Source organism: Danio aesculapii, chromosome 5, assembly GCF_903798145.1.
Source record: "Danio aesculapii chromosome 5, fDanAes4.1, whole genome shotgun sequence".
NCBI classification, from domain to species: Eukaryota; Metazoa; Chordata; class Actinopteri; order Cypriniformes; family Danionidae; genus Danio; species Danio aesculapii.
The window spans coordinates 58,394,924-58,413,417 of NC_079439.1; the positions used below are offsets into that span (position 1 = coordinate 58,394,924).

General features: G+C 35.5%; 1 protein-coding gene across 3 annotated transcripts in view; it reads right to left on the reverse strand.

Moving 5' to 3' along the window:
* clip2 (CAP-GLY domain containing linker protein 2) overlaps positions 1-18,494 on the reverse strand; it is a 67,321-nt gene that overhangs the window by 29,912 nt on the left and 18,915 nt on the right. For all 3 annotated transcript variants that reach the window (XM_056458543.1, XM_056458541.1, XM_056458540.1), the window contains exon 4: positions 1,239-1,363. In XM_056458543.1, coding sequence (XP_056314518.1) covers positions 1,239-1,363 — 125 coding nt within the window. The remainder of the gene's footprint in view (positions 1-1,238; positions 1,364-18,494) is intronic.

An 18,494-nucleotide genomic window follows, 5' to 3' on the forward strand; every position in this document is an offset into this window, starting at 1 on the left:
AATAATTTGTAACAATCGCAGAGAGATCACCTCTCGTGTCATTCAAATCACATGTATGAAAGCATTTAGGCTTTCCTGTAAAATATAATGATGATGGAAGAAGTTGTGGTAGGTTATTTGGGATGTGGTGGGTTTCTTAGGTTATTAAAGGTGTTTTCTGGCACTACTTGTTTAGCCTGCATAATGCATTCAGTGTAAGCTGCACGATTAGTCAATAAAAGATCGGGGTCTCAACACCCACGCAACATAAATTATAAATGACGGTGTAGTGCATATGTTTATTAATCCTTCCAATCGCTGCATTCAAATCTGTGTTTGAAAAATAATAAAATCAAGAAAGAGATTCAGTCTTTAGTCTTTTGAGTTAGTTATTAAGTTACAGTCAAATAACACAGGAGTACTGGGATAACAGTTTATAGCTTAGATAAAACCACTTATGTTTATGGTAAAGATTAAAATCACCATCATATCTATTTAACTTGATGCCCAAAAATGAAAGTTGAAGGTAGTAATTAAATTATTTAACCAATAGGTGGCAACAACCAGCCATCAAAAATATGCCACTGAATAATTCTTCAAAAATGATCATCTAGCAATGAAACATGACGATTTATGAGTGAATAACTGAATCATTTATTGAAAATGAGACTAAAAATAAATATGGGTTGTACAAATTATACTGATAGATTTCTACATTTAGCATTATCAGCAACATTAGAAATAACAGTGAATTTTTCACAGTACTGAATATTTTACAATTAATTTTTATTTAGCTGATTATTTCTTCATTTTATTTTTAATAAAATTACAGGTTGTAAGTTTTGATTGTTAAACCCAAAAACTTCTTGCAGTACTGTTTTTGTAACAAATGGAAAGCAAATGACATTTGTCTCCTCCCTTTATGGCTGATCCGAAAAATGGTCTGATCTGTGACTAAAAAACCATAATTTGATCCGAACCGTGAGATTTGTGATCCTACATCTTGTATTACCTGAGAGAGAGTAAATTAACAACAAATTCTCATTTTTGCAATAATCTCTCCCTTCAGAAAATAAAGCAGTTCCATATTGATTTATCGCTGTATTCTGCACTACAACTAAGATATCTAATTAACATACTAAATAGTCATCAAAGCTCTTTAAATGAGGAATGAAACAATGCAAGCTATTAGTGTTGAAGGACACAGAGGGAGCTGCTAAAGACAGGGCATGAAGTCTGGTGGAAGACTAATGATGTACCTGGTTCCAGCTACAGCTCCATCGTTTTTCCCTAACGGCTCGTCCAGCTCCACTCCACACCACTCGCCCTTGGCAAAGTCAGTCTCTCCCACATAACGCACTACTCCTGTTTTAGTGCCGCCAACCTGAGAAGAGAGAAGAGGAGGCTTTGTAGTACACTCAAAAAAAAACTTTTGCTGCTTTTTCAAAATGCTTACTTCAATTAAGTTGAAGCAACGGATTTCCTAAGCTGTTTTTGGACAACTTAATTGTTTTATGTTCAATCCACCTAAACTTGCAAAGATGATTAAGTTAACTTAATGAATTTGTTTTGTAACAACATGAAGGAATTGTGTGGAACCAATCACTTTTTAGGGTATATAGTGGCAAAAAAGTGTTATTGTGATAAGTTAGATAGGATTTGCAATTGCGTTTTTAATATGTGAATGCATAAATTGTGACATAATCCAAATGCAATGGCAAATCCTGCATCACCATTTGCATTTCTACTTTTGCAAACGCGCAGTGACTGCCACTATTTTAAATAAAAAAGCAAAGTCCATTTGCATGTGTTACAAGCTATGAGTCTGACATATCTAAATAGCAATATTAATTGCTCCATTTGCTTTTTCTCTGTGTCATGCATGTAACCTGCAAAAACAAATGGAATCGCATATCCATAAGAATTTTCGATGTCTACACTGTCTACATTTGAAAATTGTCCGGGATATACTTCCATATACATGTATTGATATTTTCATTTTTTTATTTTTTTTTTCCTGTACTTAGTTGTGATATACAGTGTATCTGCAAAGTATTCATAGCACTTCACTTTTTTCACATTTTATGTTACAGCCTTATTCCTAAATGGATTAAATTAATTTATTTCCTTAAAATTCTTCACAGAATACACCATAATGACAACGTGAAAAAATATTTTTTGAAATTGTTGCAAATTTTTTAAAAATAAAAAAAGCTGAAAAATCACATGTACATAAGTATTCACAGCCTTTGCAGTGAAGCTCTAAATTGAGCTCAGGTACATTCTGTTTCCACTGATCATTATTGATATGTTTCAGCAGCTTAATTGGAGTTCATCTGTGGTAAATTCAGTTGATTGGACATGATTTAAAAAGGCGTATATCTGTTTATATAAAGTCACAGGGTTGACAGTGCATGTCAAAGCACAAACCAAGCATGAAGACAAAGGACATGTCTGTAAACCTCCGAGACAGGATTGTCTCGAGGCACAAGGCTGGGGAAGGTTACAGAAAAGTTGCTGCTGCTCTGAAAGTTCTAATGAGCACAGTGGCCTCCACCATCCGTAAGCATAAGATGTTTAGAACCACCAGGAGTCTTCTTAGAGCTGGCCGGCCATCTGAGCTGAGTGATCGGGGGAGAAGGGCCTTAGTCAGTGAGGTGATCAAAAAACCCGATGGTCACTCTGTCTGAGCTCTAGCGTTCTTCAGTGGAGAGAGGAGAACCTTACAGAAGGACAACCATATGTGCAGCAATCCACCAATCAGGCCTGTATCGTAGAGTGGCCAGACGGAAGCCACTCCCCGCCTGGAATTTGCCAAAAGGCATCTGAAAGACTCTCAGACCATAAGAAACAAAATTCTCTGGTCTGATGAGACTAAAATTGAACTCTTTGGAGTGAATGCCAGGAGTTACGTTTGGAGAAAACCAGGCACCGCTCATCACCAGGCTAATACCATCCCTACAGTGAAGCATGGTGGTGGCAGCAACATGCTGTGGGGATGTTTTTCAGCAGCAGGAACTGGAAGACTAGTCAGGATAGAGGGAAAGACGAATGCAGCAATGTACAGAGACACCCTGAATGAAAACCTGCTTCAGAGTGCTCTTGACCTCAGACTTGGGCGACGGTTCATCTTCCAGCTGGACAATGACCCAAAGCACACAGCCAAAATATCAATGGAGTGCCTTCACAACAACTCCCTGAGTGTCCTTGAGTGGCCCAGAAAGAGCCCAGACCTAAATCACATTGAACATCTCTGTAGAGATCTGAAAATGGCTGTACATTGCCGCTTTCCATCCAACCTGATAGAGCTTGAGAGGTACTGCAAAGAGGAATGGGCAAAAATTGCCACAGAGAGGTGTGCTAAGCTTGTGGCATCCTATTCAAAAAGATTTGAGGCTGTAATTGCTGTTTAAGGTGCATCAACAAAGTATTGAGCAAAGGCTGTGAATACTTTTTTCACATTGTCATTATGGGGTATTGAGTGTAGAATTTTGAGGAAATAAATGAATTTAATCCATTTTGGATTAAGGCTGTAACATAAAAAAAGTGGAAAAAGTGAAGCGCAATGAATACTTTCCGGATGCACTCTATATTAAATCTGTCACTTGGTAGCTTCACTGACCAGAGTCTTTTCATCAGTTTTGAAGGAAAACAGTTGCACCACATTTTCCCTACTCGATGAACCCTACTTTTTACTGTGTTCCATGGTATATCTAAAGCCTTGACTATTCAGCACCCTTCTCCTGACTTAAACCTATTAACACTGAGAACTCTTATGATCTGGATACTCTCTGTGGACTTTTGCTATAAAATGTGACTAAGAAAATGTCAGGAAAAGCCAACTTGAACCACTAAACTTTATTTGGGGTTATATTAACGCCCTTAAAATAAGGGCAAATGTGTACTTAATGCTATTTAGATTAAGTTTGAATGTGATTGCTTAATTCTGAACATTATAAATCCCCCATATTACATATACACTATGAACAGCAGCTACTCTAATTATTCTCTATTTCCACCTGGGGATACTCGACTATGCAGCACCATTGATTCAATCCAAGACCAACGACGAGATGATCCCAAGGTTTCCATATCCTGGACCAGGCCGTATCCTGAGCAGCTTCTGTGGTGGTCATGGAGGAGTGGAGAGCATGAGACTGATTCCTGTGACACTCCAGGGACTTATGAGTCTTCGCTGAGGTCCAGCTTCCAGCCTCCGGCACCTAGACTGCAGCTCTGCACAAGACGTTTGGTCGTGCCCAACTGAGCCTGGTTTCTCTCAAGGTTTTTTAATTCTTCACTTTCGCCAATTGGTGACATTTTTCCTCGCAGCTGTTGCCACTGGCTTGCATGGTTCAGGATCTGTAGAGCTGTGCATCGATGCATTTGCTCTTCAGTGTTTGGACTTTCAGTAGTGAATATTAAACCACACTGAACTGAGCTAAACTGAACTGAACTTAAACACTGAAAACTGAACTACACTGTTTCAGTTTACTATGATCTTCTATGTAAAGCTGCTTGGACACAATCTACATTGTAAAAGTGAATTGAATAACAGTGTGTGCACACTTTTGCAACCACATTATTTTAGTTTTTTCTTCCTCAACCCCAAAATATTTTCAGTATTTCAATTTTAATTGAGTTGTTCAGATTACATTGTACATTAAAGGTGGAAAAATACTGAAACTATTTATCTTGATTAATTTTCACAAAAGTGGGATGTTAACAGGGATGTGTAGACTTTTGCATGTGTGTGGAGCAAATGCATGACTTCTGAAGGTCTATCTAAAATTTTGAACTGCATGTCAGCAGTTTAGTGGTGAAAACTCTGGCAGCCGGTGCTGCGATGTAACTGGGAATGACTGTTGTGCTGGTTCAACTGGCCTACATTCATCAACCCAGCACTTGGGGAAAAAAGGAGGTCACAGACTATTCATTAGTGATGGTGCAACTACACATAAGAAAGCTTATTGTGTGCTTCTAAAACAAGGAGGTGCGTATCAGACATTTTTGTTGGCTTTGAAACATGCAACCATTCCACAGTAGCCACAATGAAGGCGTTGGGCACTGCTGTAAGAAAAGGCTCAGGTCACATTCATAGCTATACTGCTAAATTATGCATGAACTGACATACAGGAATGTAAAGCGAATAAGAATCTCAAGGTCACCAGCTAAAATCAGCAAAATCCTTATTTGTTTTAAGAATCTACACTCTCTCTAAAAAGAATGTGATTCCTATTTGTGTCTTTTTTCTGTATTTCTGTCAGTATCATTCACTCATTCATTCATTTTCCTTCGGCTTAATTCTATTATTCATTAAGGGTCACCACAGCGGAATGAACCTCCAGATTATCCAGAATATGTTTTAAACAGCGGATGCCCTTCCAGCTGCAAACCAGTACTGGAAAACATCCATACACGCACATAAACTAAGGCCCATTTAGTTTATTCAGTTAATCTATAGCGCATGTCTTATGTGGAGAAAACCGGACCACCCAGAGGAAACCCACGCCAACACAGGGAGAACATGCAAACTCCACACAGAAATGCCAACTGGTACAGCTGTGGCTCAAACCAGTGACCTTCTTGCTGTGAGGTGACAGTGCTAACCACTGAGCCACCGTATTACCTCAGTCAGTATCACTTAATAATATTAATTATACATTGAATATTAAATATATTATTAATAAATCAATAATTTTATGGGTTTTGTCTCTTAGAAATTCACATTTGACAGAAGCATGAGTTTAGAAGTAATAGATCCAGATCTAAATTAATTTTTATTTAACAAAAAAACATCTTTAAAAACCATAACAGCCAAATTTCTTGTGAATTTCGTCACCTAAGAATTATAAGGTTTTATCTTGGGCTGTGCGATTAATCGAAATCGAATCGCAGTCACGATTTGAAATGTTGCGATTAGTTAATCGCAAGAGGCTGCGATATGAAATATATATCATTTAATTTCTCCAGCCCAGACCAAATGCATGACTGCCGTCTGTGTGTGACAGTCTTACTAGCCAACAGAGTGAGCACACTTTTGTTCTGCCTAACCAGAATAGAGCAACCGAACTATGCGGACAGCCCGCAAAAAACAAGCAAAGAAGAAGAAATCACGGACGAGTGAGATGATGGTGTCTGCCGCTTCAGAAGCATTAATAGATGAATTCATATCAAAGAAAAACAGCATGTCGGCAATATTGGAATATTTTGGTTTCAGTCACCGAACAAAAACAGGTCATTTGTAAGAGATGTCGCAGAATTGTTGCCACAGCATGGGGAAATACAACAACCAGCACCTAAAAAAGCACCGCAGACGGCTATATCAGGAGTGTCTTGCTAAAAAGTCAACTGAACGTATTGCAAATGACAATCAATCTAGTAGCTAGCAACAACAAAGTACATTTTCAGAGTTGTTTGCAGCTGTTACCCCATATGAAAAAACATCACGAAGGCACCAGGAGATAACTAATGCCATAACTCACTACTGTTTGCTCTAGAGAAAATGTTGTGTTTAATTTCTGAATATTTCTAAACAAACTTGAATAAAAGTTGGAGTAATTTAATCTTTTTAGCTCCTTTTTTAACTAACTCTCACTGCATTTTAGCAGTAAGAAGCTATGAAACAGAATATTGAGCTGAAGCTGAACGCAATTCGATATTTTTGATATTATACCCAAATCGCACAGCCCTAGTTCTATCTGACATTTGTCAAAATTTTAAAAGTTATTCACATCATCTTATTAAATGACAACTTATTTACTTTGTGATGTTTCCATTTTAAGACTTTTTACTTAAGAAACAAAAAAGGTTTTATCTACAAAGTCGAACTCCAGCTTGGCTCTCTAAGGTTCTTTCTGTGAGCCAATCAGCATTTCGAAATGCATGCACGAGGACCAATCAGGATCATCTTTCTTTTTCATTTCACCAGACTGCTCCGTACAGCGGGAAAGACCAGAAAGAAACACAAAATCAGAGTCGACTAAATAATGCAGCACCACACAAAATTGAGAAGAAACCTCAAACTTAAAAGATGTGTAAATGTGATAATTTAGAAGCATTTTCTGACACTGAGATAAAATGTTAAATTTTATATTGTTGAAAAAGAAACATTTATTAAAAAATGTAATATATTAAATGTGAAATAATTTTATTTGTGTATATATAGTCAGTGAAACATTTTTCAGTGTTTATTCAACTTATTTGCTCATTGTCTGTTTTCTTTAAAGTCTTTAAATTTGATATGAATCCTTGAAGGGCAAATACTTAATTCAATTCATGGGGCATATAATTTAACAAATATAGATCAATGATTCATAAAAAGCATAAAATTCAATAAGCATTATTATATTAATTACATAAAATTAACATCTAGATAAAGTATTTAGCACAGCCTTGTATGCTTAATTTGAACAAGAAAAAATATTCATCCTAAAACATGAAATAAATACTACAGAAAGCAAAAATTTTACTTTCTCAAACATCAACATATTGTTACAACACCAATTTATATATTTTTAATTAAATTATTAAGCAGACTAACAGTATTTCTTTAAAAGAAATGCTTCAATGAATCATATGCCAGATAGAACCTTATAATTTCACACGGAAAATGACTTTTTAGAGACAGAATCTTCTATCTGCATTTGTCCTGTTTTTTTATTTTGATAATTTACATTGAGTACATTTAGTGTCTGAAAGAGAACTGTTACACACATATTGTTTGCTATATGAAATGCAAAAACTTTTAAGCTCAATAACTTGAAATAATTCAGAACGCAGACGATTTGCAGACGCACAAGTATAACAAATTCACTACCATAGTAAAACAAGTAGCCTAACTTTACGTTTACTATTATTATAACAAAAACACAAAAGACATTTAGTACAAATACAAATGAACAACTAATATGACAACAAAAATACAGTAATTATATTCCATTACAAATTGAATACAATAAAACATTTCTCCTATAGTAGTTACAGTGTGTTACTACTGTAAAAAAACATGGTAATATTAGCTGATTTGCAGATCTTAAGTAATATACAGCCTGATTGGTGTTGCACAATGTTGTAGTCGAGAATGACAGTTTAATTAGGCTTTATAGTAGTTTAATTTGTGGTTTGCATTCACTCTAGCTCTCCAAGACTCTTCTTTTGAGCCGAGCTGTGCTGATAAACGGTCTTTGCAACTCACAGTTCAAATAAAAAGTGCTGCTCCATTTTGCTTTTGGTGCATTCATAGATGCATCTTATAATATGCAACAGAATGTCATCGCTTAACAAATCGTTTGGCAAACTGGTAGTGGCATCAGCACAACCAGCTAAATTTAGTCACAAGATCAATAAAAAAGATTGCAAAATGTAAAAAATATATATTACATTTCACATTTTAGTAACACACAACTTCACATCTTGCCCTAAAAATGTAAATAAAAGTATTCAAATGGGCCTAGTACCAAACCTTGAGGCATTTTTTATACCAGGGTTCATACAGTCCTGGAAAACCTGGAAAAGTTATAGAATTTTGTCAAGTAATTTTCCAGGCCTGGAAAAGTTTTGGAAAAACGAATAAACCCAAAATGTTTAGGAAAAGTCATAAAAATGTCTTATGAAAAAAACAAGCCAACATTTCTCAAATATTTAAGCAAGATATTTTATTACAGACATAAAAATAAAAAAACTACAAAGATTTGATCGCATATTTTTTAATATGCTGATTTGAACTTTGAACTTGTATTCACTGATGCATCTTATAATGTGCAACAGAATAATTCCTTACATTTATATAGCGATTTTCTTGACACTCAAATCCCTTTACACATTGGGGAGAATCTCCTCATCCACCACTAGTGTACAGCATTCACCAGGATGATGCGATGGCACCCATATTTCACCACACCGCACACCACACACCAGCTGATTGATGGAGAAGAGACAGAGTGATGAAGCCAATTATGATATGGGGATAGTTAGGAGGCCATGATGGACAAAAGCAAGTTGGCAAATTTTGGACCCACTTAGATAGAACCTTATAATTCCAAGGTGACGAAATGTACAAGAAATTTTGCTGTTATGATTTATAAAGATGTTTTTTGTTAAATAAAAACTAACAAAATAGGACCCACACAGACCACAGGTTGAGCGCCCCCTGCTGGTTTCACCAACACCACTTCCAGCAGCAACCTGGCTTTCCCATGTGGTCTCCCATCCAGGTACTGCCCTGGCACAGCCCTGCTTAGCTTTAGTGGGCAACCATGTGAAAAATATATATTAAATTTCACATTTTAGTAACACACAACTTCACATCTTGCCCTAAAAATTAACATAAAAAAGCATTAAAATGGATCTAGTACCGAACCTTGAGGCATTTTTTATACCAGGTTCATACGGTCCAGGAAAACCTGGAAAAGTCATTCAATTTTGGCAAGTAATTCTCCAGGTTTGGAAAAGTTTTGGAAAAACCAATAAACCCAAAATGTTTTGGAAAAGTCGTAGAATTTTGTCAAGTAATTTTCCAGAGCTGGAGAAGTTTTGGAAAAACAAACAAAGCCAAAATGCTTTGGAAAAGTCATAGAACTTTAAGAACTTTAACACAAGCCAGCAAGATATTTTCTAAAAACAATTTTACAGGTATAAAAAATAAACAAACTACATAGATTGTCACATTTTTATTTATTTATTTTTTTTTTTTGATGTCCTGTAATATATTTGAACGTGCATTGTTTTTTATTTAGACATTACATGAAACATTAGGTCATGAATATTTACTTGAAATCTTTGGAAAAGTCAAAGAGAAGTCCTAGAATTTTAGTCGTAAAAATGTGTATGAACTAGGGGTTGCATAGACTAGTCGACTGGTCAACTTTAAAGCTCAGTCATGACATTTTTGATTGACATCGACTAGTTGCGGAACAAAATGAGCCAGTAACCATGAAAAACGCAGAGCAGGATTTTGAGCACACCATCATAACGATAAAATATAGGAGTGAGCAGGACTCTGACAGTGTAATAAGGCTTAATTTTATAGCCTTTGTCTTTCATGCATTATGTTGTCATGAAATAACTTCACATGAATCTGTGTGCTGACGAGATATGCATTACTTTTGCAATAAAAATATCTGTTATTGTTACATTTTTACTAAAACCTGCAGTGATGATCAATGTGTTGACTGCATTTATTTAGCAGTAAATATAGCCTGGGTGCTAATGTTGCGTTATTAACGAAATGAAAGCGTTGACAATGCATTTGTTGTCCACTAAAATAGTCACTGGTAATCCTGCGTTGTTTTTGCATTTTGTTTTATGTTATGAGCTGAGACGTTGACTCGACTTTGATAATAAAAGTTGATTACCGAAAATCTAAAGACGTTCAACCCCTAGTATGAACCCTGTTATACTCTTCATTATCAACCAGTCCTATATTCAATTCACAAGTTTAATAATTAATAATAACAGGGTTTCTAGCAAATGCTGAATCATATGACAAAAAACAGAGAATGAGAAAGCAAAACGGCATCTATCCTTACACCCAATTCCAAGTCCTACAGCTATTACAGAGTGTCCGTAAGAAATAAAGCAACAGCAGCAGATAAAACAAAGAATTAATGAAAGTCGTGTTCTTTTGCTAGAGGATCAAAAGCATGTCTCCAAACTCAAGAGGGGAAAAAAAAACCACACACACAAACAATCATACCTCCCAGCCAAAGATAAACACAGAGAGCTTTTCATGAGATTTTGAGGTTTAGCCAAAGAGTGTGATGGAGGAGATATGCAAACAAAGGACTATATAACAGCATTAACACGTGTGCCCTGCAGTCATGTCCACAATTTATGTTTTTAATCTGGCGTCTACTTAAATGGAATCAAAAGCCAAAGTGCTCGTTTGCAGCTGCTGTCATTTTTACAGAAACCCTACTCTCAGCTTAGACAGCACGTACCACCCACTGACCGTCTGATGCATATCGCAGACAAGAATTGCATATTTCAAAACCTCCAACAGGATTGGACGGCTTCAACACCACTGGAACTTTCGTCAGTCCACCTGGAAATTCAAAGCTTTTGTTTGTTAATCCGGTTGTAGGGTCTTCTATATAATTATTTGAGCTTTTCGGTCCGACACTATAATTTTAATTTCAGATTTATCCACCCCTAAATGGAATGTAAAGAGTAAATTGATTGTGAATGGTTCATTTACCTTTTGGTAATGTGAACTCATGGCCAGTTCTTGGCCAGAACAAGCTGGTGTGGACCAGTTGGACCACATTGGGTGCCAATAATTATAAGCCTACATGCAATTGTGAGTTAAAGTATTCTTAACTGTACAGAGCATGCACATTTGCTTATAAAAGTCTTAGTTTAGTCTAATTGTAATTAAATTTTTGAATGAGGGAAGGGTTGGAAATAATATTTGTTAATATTTTTTATGTATAAATATGCTGTTATTTCTGTAGAAGTTTAATAAACAGAAAAAAAAGTCCACTTGCCTTAAATAAACATAAAATATATATTATTAATAAGGCAGCACGGTGGCTCAGTGGTTAGCACTGTCGCCTCACAGCAAGAAGGTCACCGGTTCAAGACCGGGCTGGGCCAGTTGCCATTTCTGTGTGGAGGTTGCTTAAATTGTCATAGAGTTTGAGTGTGAATGCGAGTGTATGGGTGTTTCTCAGTACAGTGTTGCAGCTGGAAGGGAACCCACTGCTTAAAACATATGCTGGAATAGTTGGTGGTTCATTCCGCTGTGATGACCCCTGATAAATAAGGGACTAAGTTGAAGGAAAATATATAAATGAATGAATAATATTAATAAAATTGACCCCTTAAAAAGAGTGTGCTTTAATGACCATTTCTTAATTAGTCATTTAAAAATGCATTTAACAGTTAGTAATACTGTCAAACTCTGTGACTGTATATTTTAATAAAAATTGTCTATTTCTTCTGATTCACAGATGTTTTACATTTATTTAGGGTTCTAAATGCATTGCAAAATTTCGAGCTCTGGTCAAACATCTTTTGATACTGTTCAAGTTTAACAAAGTAAGGTTTATTGATATTTTTAGTCGTTTAAAATGACGTTGAGGTTGACGTCGTTTGGTTTGGTAATAATTGTCACAGCACAGAAATATGATTTTGAGCAGTCTTTACATTTTCTGTTAATTTCTGTGCAATTAAGAGTTTAGTATAACAGTATATTATGCATAAAAACATGAAACAACCCTGAATAAACTGCTACTCCTAACCCTATAGTAAGTAGGCTACATATAAATAGTTAATTCATTACTACTTGATCATTAAAGCTATAATTATGCATTGACTATGATACTATGTTTGTTATTTGATAATACATATAAAGTTTAGGAAATGTGATAAGTTGGAAATTGGAATTATGACAAATATATTTAAATTAGTGATATATAGGATCCAACAGAAATGACCATGGTTTACATATTTGTTACCATAAAGTTTTTGACTCTTCTAAGGCATTAAAACACCATAATATGCTTGCAGATATTTAAGAAACATCATAAGTGCGCATTCTTGTTTATCTGAAAAACAACACTGAAGTCGGATATTCTGCTTTGAAAATGTGTTTTCCGCGCTGAAATGTGTCTTTGCTTAGGTACCTTTAACCTGCCCAATGTCAATTTAGCCAATTATATTTCAGCAGCTGGGTTACCTTGGTGGAAAACAGCATATTTCATTCATTCAGTCAGAAAGGCTCTCAAATTCTGTGTCCTTGACTGAAATGCGATGTGAAATGTCCTGTGGACAGTAGCAGCTTCCGAAATGAGACGCAGATTCAGAGTTCCACATGAGGTGGTTATTAATTAGCAAATAATATAAATGTTACGAATGTAAACACTAGGTGAGCAGGTTACATTGTAACCCCGTGTCCTAACAACACGCTTTGTGACGAGATAGGCAGTGATAAGCAATTTAAGTTTAAATAGAGCCAAATTTAAATACAGCCATTCAGCAGCACAAAATAGTGCACTTACTCACAAAATGGTAAGCTTTGTAATCTAAGAAATACATATTAAACCTTTTAAAATTATTAAATGTAGATGCTGAGTCGCTGATATGTGTTGGCTTGCATTATTTCACAGTTCTAAAGTTCAATTTCAAACGGTTTATTTTATTGTCAAGATCTGAGGTGAATTATCTGCTGCTGCTTTCTGTAGTATGGCAATACTAATGTAATGTAAAGGGCATTCAAACTCACATTATTAGTATTTAACACTGAATAAAGCACATGAGGTGTCCCTGAGGTGATCATTGTCAGTTTTTTGTTGTTCAGCTGCAAGAAATAGAAGCCGTTTCTAAAATAAATTTCAGATGTTGGTTCGAACAAAAACTCCTTTTAATATGGAAAATATTCCTTCTATTGTGTGCCGTTGCTTTTATTTAGAACACAACTTAAATCAGCCTTTAGGCTCGAAAGTCACACCCACTGCTGTTGGTGTCGTCAATCTGGCAACCTGCGCTTGCTTATGTTTTGATCCAGGAATGCAATACCTAGTTTAACCACTGGGTGTCAAACTTACATACTGCACCTTTAAGTTTTATTACATATAAATGTATTGCTAAAATGTTATCCAAGTGGCTATTTTTTTATCTCTCTAAATACAAGAAAAATTTAGTTCAAGTCATTTTAACCATATTTTAAATCAATCGTAAATAATATTGTAAAAATAACAAAATCAATGTAAATAACGTAAATTAAATGAATTAAATACTAATTTATGCAGCGCAGTTCCAATTCTTCCTTTTACAAGATCCCTACAAAAGTGTTAACATTAGCAAATATTTCTGAAAAGTTTGTTATTTTTCCTTCTTTCAGTTTGTGAAACCTTACTGTCACTCTTTAAACACACAAACACACACACACACACACACACACACACACAAACGCTTAAAAACAAAGTTTGGGGCTGAAATGAATTGATTTTCAGTTTTCACAGGTTCATAAGGAGGTATTCTGAGCACAGCAGGATTGTCTGCTTCTGACACATCTGTGGTTTGGCATAAGAAAGGAGAGCGTCCGGAAGAGAATATATTCAGACAGACACATCACATCCTCCCGCCAGTGACCGAGTCTGTGTCTGTGTGTGTGTGTGTGTAACTGACGTGGCAGATGAGCCACAGTGCATTTCAGTGTGGATAAGGTGATAACACAAACATTCCTCAGTGGAACGTTCCAGATGTGCAATATTTACATCATCATGTCATCTCGCTGCAGTTTTTACATCCCAAATCAAAACAGCAGCAATTTATGAGGTTGAAAAAACACATGTCAGACACACTTTGGCAAAAGCATCCAAGTAATTTCTTTACAACAATGCGGCTTTTTCTCTTACAGTCCTTCTGGGTGTTAGAAGAACAATAAACTGCGCAGAATACATGAGCGCAGCACAGAGATGAGCACTGAGCAGTGGAGAAAGCTGAGTCAGACGGTCTCCTCTCTCAATCTCTATCAGTCGCTGTGCCGCAGATCCACAATCAGTCAGCATAAGCCTCGACTTGGCAGTGACTTGATCCACCTTCTAGTTCCTTTGACGGACTGTCCGAGCTGACCGAGGCACATTCACAAGTCTGCTCAATAACACCAGAGTAAAGAACCTGGTCATGCTTTATTGCGACAATCCCGCTTAGACATTCTGTGAACTTTGGCTGCAACAAATGATTCTTTTGATGATTAAAAAGCTTTGATTTATTATTTAGCTTTTTAGTTATTTGAAATTCTGAGATATGGACAGGGCTGTGCAATAAAATGAAGACTTTTTTTTTCTTGTGTATCTACAAGAAGCCTAAAAGTAAAGTGACACATAGTTTGTATTTAAATAAGTGACTGAACACTCGTTTTAAGTCTTGTTATTAACTGTGTTGCTAATACACTCACCGGCCACTTTATTAGGTACACTTTACTAGTACCGGGTTGGACCCTATTTTGCTGTCAGAACTGCCTTAATCCTTCATGACATGTGTTCAACAAGGTACTGGAAATATTCCTCAGAGATTTTCGTCCATTTTGACATGATAGCATCATACAGTTGCTGCAGATTTGTCGGCTGCACATCTATGTTGCGAATCTCCCGTTCCACCACATCCCAAAGGTGCTCTATTGGATTGAGCTCTGGTGACTGTGGAGGCCATTTGAGTACAGTGAACTCATTGTCATGTTCAAGAAACCAGTCTGAGATGATCTGCGCTTTATGACATGGCGGGTTTTCCTGCTGGAAGTAGCTGTCAGAAGATGGACATGGTCAGCAACAATACTCAGGTAGGCTGTGGCATTGACATGATGCTCAATTGCTACTAATGGGCCCAAAGTGTGCCAAGAAAATATCCCCCACACCATTACACCACCTCCACCAGCCTGAACCGTTTATACAAGGCAGCATGGATCCATGCTTTCATGTTGTTGACACCAAATTCTGACCCTACTATCCGAATGTCTTAAAATAGCCCATCACAGGTTTCTGTAGATCAGAATAATTTTCCATAAAATATGAAAACTTAATTTTGCTTACATGTACGTATTTGGTTTAATGAAGCATGCGTAACTATTGCATTTTTTTCACATACAAATGCATGCTTCATTGAACCAAACATTTTAAATTGTTTTAATTTACATTTTCTTTCATGTTTCATGACAAAACGCCTTACGAGACAAAAGCATTATGCATGCTTTCACCCATAATTATGATCATCTACCTGAGTTACATTATGAATGACAAGGTTTATTAAAATCTGAATAATTAATATATTTACATCATAAAATGGCAGGAATAAAAGCAATTTAAAATCCTAGAGGAAACACTGGATTGTAAAAAAATATTTGTTGTACTCTCCCATTCACTGTGCTCTCAAGTTTATCCAGCTATGACGACTTCCGCTACTGAGAAACACAGAAATGTGAAAAGAGTCCATTAATGTTTTTTTTTTTTACATTATCACTCGTAAGCAGCCTTTCCCAGTTCCTACTAGTGTTGAAAATAGCATGTTATGGGTCTGAAAATTGGGAAAGACTTTGCTTATCGGTAGAGAAAGTCAAGACCACCATTTGATGTGTGGATTACAAAGTGTTTAATCCTAAAAGCGCAAAGCAATGTCATGTCGAGTCCTGGTCTTAGGTGAACACATATAGCTGAAATTTAAGCATCATTTTCACACGTCTTTAAAGAGAAAACAATGGAAAAGCACTGACTTTGAGAGGTCCTTCATGCACTAAAGCGCAGACATGGTAATAAGACACCAAGCATAGGGGGAAACAACAGGGAATTGACATCTTTCTAATGCGGTTACTTTATAATGCATGATTGTATACAACTTAACTGTCGAGTAGTTTAAAATCATATATAAAATGTGCATTTAATTTATTCTTAAAAACAATGCCACATACTTTGTGAAATGACTGGGTTTGCAATAGGAATACACTAGATTAAATTCAACTGAACTCTATTGACAGCACATATTGTTCGATTACCTCAGTCAATAACTTTTACCCTTCGTTCAGCTCAACAAAAAGGCAGTTACAATAAATTAACCCCATAGGGGCAGTCATAATTGCTGCAAAATCTTAGCTACATTAACACAACAAACACTGAAAGTAAAATAAAAAAAAACTAAAATGGTTTCAACATTAATGAAACTTAACTAGCACAATTCATCGAAACTGATGTGCGCCTGTGTCAAAGTGGGTCTCCAGCCTTATGTGTACATCACTGAACAGACCAATCAGGTGACAGCTGGTATTGAAGCAGACAGTCAAGTAGATAGTGGAGATCAATAGCTGATGGTTTATGGAGCACTAATCCCATCTGATTAAGAATATTGACTGCCTGAAAAGCTTTAGGACTAAATGGAAAGCAATTCGACCCACAGCCAATCAACAGTATGGCCAAGCAGACAGCTATTGGCCATCTTCTATTACCTAACACGAGGAATCTCACACAAGGAAAGTCACACATTAGTGAGACACAGGCAGATCGAAATAATAACTTGCTGTTTACTTGACTTGAAGGGATGGGCATATCAGAAATACTGATAATGCATATCACAGTAATACACAGTACACTGTAATTGTAATGAAATCGGTGCTTTTGAAACTAATAAAGACAGCAGAAGTCAATGATTCATTTTCATCATTTAGCCTATTTATCATATATATATATGCACACACAAGAATAATAAATAAACTCTAAATAACTTGATACACTTTGAAAGAAAATTTAATTCTTTATATATATATATATATATATATATATATATATATATATATATATATATATATATATATATATATATATATATATATATATATATAAAATAATACAGCATATAACATATTTGTCTAATCTGTACAGTTTTAATGTCCATCAATTCAACAAATAAGTCACCTTCTAGACTCTCCTAAAAGTCATAGAATACTCTCCAAATAGACCTTTAACATATTAATTTTGCTTTTCAAAAAATAGGATATTTTCTAAGGCAAGGCCTCCCCTTTATCCACGGTGATACACCAGTACTGTTCTGTTTTTCAAAGACACGCAATTGCATGTTTAGCTTCCTTTCTGCTGATTTGTTATTGTACAGTTACATACTTACATTTAGTATTTGACTTATTTCAAGATAAATACTTATCTCTGATGTAAATCTTTATCTTGAACGTGAAGCTGTGAATCCCTTTATTGCTATATGTTTGAATTTCCTTTCAATTATTCTAGTAACTGAAATATTAGAAATAATAGTTAGTTAACAAGTACAAAGATTTTACATACTCATATACTTCCTTTCCTTTATTACATTAATTGAAATATTACACGTTAAAATCAAGAAACCTACATTTTGGAATACATTTAATCGATTAAATAGCTTCGAATGGTGTTGCATTTTTATTCAGGATTTCAAACACAAAGATCAAAAAATCATATAGATTAGCTGCAGACATCCAAGCAAATAACCAATTTTACTTCTTGTAAAATTGTCTACTCTTCATTATAAAATATTTGTATTATGCAGAAGCTTTGTAAACAGTCAAATATGAGAATTCTTGCCAGTAGCATTTTAAATCAACAACAAAATCTAACAAAAAAAAATCTGGACCAACTTGAACACACACAAACAAAATTACGCACTCATACTTTAACTCCCAAATGTGCAAATTCCTACTGAAATGACTTCAAATGAAATTCAAAACAACTATAAATCGTGTTTGTATTAATGGGCCCTCTTGGTATATGCAGCCTTTGATTATTCTCACTGACTCTGTTTACATGGACATCAGTAATCTAATTATTTGCCTTAATCTGAACAAGACAATAATATGAACTAACTTAGTTCGATTAACGTCAGTACATTACCATTTGACGCTAGTTTCCTCTGGCATTTCACGCAACAACAGTGCTTGTTCGTCATTGCACCATATTTGATTTTGGACATTTCGTTTTTTATTTTGCAACAAGTTCAAATGCAGTTAATTTCTCGCATTATATGTGCAAACAATAGGGAAT